Below are 1,632 nucleotides of genomic sequence, written 5' to 3' on the forward strand. Positions count from 1 at the left end.
TCAGGCCACGTGCCCGGACCAGACAGCGTTTCTCCCCACCATGTAGTCCATGTACCCCCTTAGCCTGCACCTTTGAGCCAAAGTGGAGGCCTTGGCTGGACCCACTTCCCGAGATAGACTAGGGGTTCCTCTTGCATATCTGGCAGAAGCGTTTATAGCAGTAAGTGAGCTGCACGTGAGTTGGGCTTGGCACAGCACGGGGGAACACCCAGCAAACACTGGATGGAAATAACAAGTGCAGTTGGGGGCCCAGTGCTCAGCACCCCCGGGCATCTTGTGGTGAGTGTGGAGGCCACTTGCTCATGGTCACCCAGGTCGGCCTGCCTTGAAAGCCAGGGCTTTCAGCAGACACATCACTTGGGTGTCAAAAACGACTGATGTTCCTCGTTCCTCGGAGGAGTCTGGGGGTGGAGAGGGTGTTCCTCTTCCTGGGACCCCTTGACAAGGAAGTGACGGGCCCCGGATCCGCCACCCCCAATCGGGAACCCACGCTCTGTCTCCCAAACCTGGAAGCTGACTCCTCCAGTCATCCAGGTGTCTGACTCACTTCCAGGGCAGAGCCTGCCAATGTGATTTTAATTGCAGTTTTTCCAACAGTGTCTCCTCTCCCAGTTAAAATAAAGACAAGGTGTGGTGAAGACTGGCTCTGCCCCCCTAGAATGGGGCAGCAGTCTTGGCGCTGGGGGCTGGGCCTCGCTCTGTACCTCCTTGAACAGTTTAGGTGCCCACCAATGGCAGGGTGGCTCTCCCTGCAGCAATCTCCCAGCCCTGACTCCGACCCCTTCAGACTCATGGGGCCTCCGTGTCCCTTCAGTGGGTGGCCACCCAGGGCACTGCCCCTCAGGTGGACATGATGCCACTCTTCTCGCCCTTGACCTTGAGGAACTCGGCCATGCTGGAGAAGTATTTCTGGTTGGCCTCGGCCACCTTCTTCTCTGCTGCTTGTGGGTTCACAATCTCCAGGCCCTGGGCAGGGAAGGAAGGAGAGACGATGGGGATGGGGAGATGCCCCCCACCACCCCCCACCTGTTGTGTGAACAGGCAAAGCAGTGGAAGCCCAGGGAGGGACGGGGGCTTTCCTGACCCTAGCAGGCAGGCCGGGACGTTACCTGGAGCGGGGTGAAGGCCACGCTTGAAGCAGTCCCTGAGGAGCGGTCTCGGATGGTAGACTTCCCGCCATACACTACACTCTGCTTCTGCAGGGTCCGCTGTGGGGGAAGGGGAGGGCCAGGCTGTGACAGGGCTGTCCCACCCTTGTCCACCTCATCCCAACCCACCCAGGCCTGGCTGTACCTGCAGTGTCTTGGAGATCCTGGCTTTGGTGGCCTCGTTCACCTGTGTCTGCCGCACCCGCCCGCTGCCTGACTTGCCCAGGTGGCCCAGGCTGAAGCCCAGGTCCTCCTGGTAAGCATCCTCCTCGATCTGGGGGAGGGAAACGCATCCTGGAGTCAGTCACCCCCTTATCAGCTCAGCAGGTCCTGTAGGCAACTGTTCAGGCACCTTCTGGGCCCCAAGTGCAGTGAGCTTTGCTGAGGCCTTGGGTGACACTGGAGGTCCACAAGGTTACTGCTCCCCAAGCTGACAGGTGAGAAGGGCCGTGTGTGTGTGTGTGTGTGTGTGTGTGTGTGTGTG

The 1,632-nt window shown here is 59.7% G+C and overlaps 1 protein-coding gene across 1 annotated transcript in view; it reads right to left on the reverse strand.

Moving 5' to 3' along the window:
- Positions 1-543: 543 nt before the first annotated feature.
- Positions 544-1,632, reverse strand: part of PRPF31 (pre-mRNA processing factor 31) — a 14,513-nt gene continuing 13,424 nt past the window's right edge. The window contains exons 7-9 of the mRNA XM_019625734.1: positions 1,294-1,422; positions 1,110-1,208; positions 544-966 (exon numbers count right to left, since the gene is read on the reverse strand). Coding sequence (XP_019481279.1) covers positions 841-966; positions 1,110-1,208; positions 1,294-1,422 — 354 coding nt within the window. The 3' untranslated portion in view covers positions 544-840. The remainder of the gene's footprint in view (positions 967-1,109; positions 1,209-1,293; positions 1,423-1,632) is intronic.

Source organism: Hipposideros armiger, unplaced genomic scaffold, assembly GCF_001890085.2.
Source record: "Hipposideros armiger isolate ML-2016 unplaced genomic scaffold, ASM189008v1 scaffold_639, whole genome shotgun sequence".
Taxonomy (NCBI): Eukaryota; Metazoa; Chordata; class Mammalia; order Chiroptera; family Hipposideridae; genus Hipposideros; species Hipposideros armiger.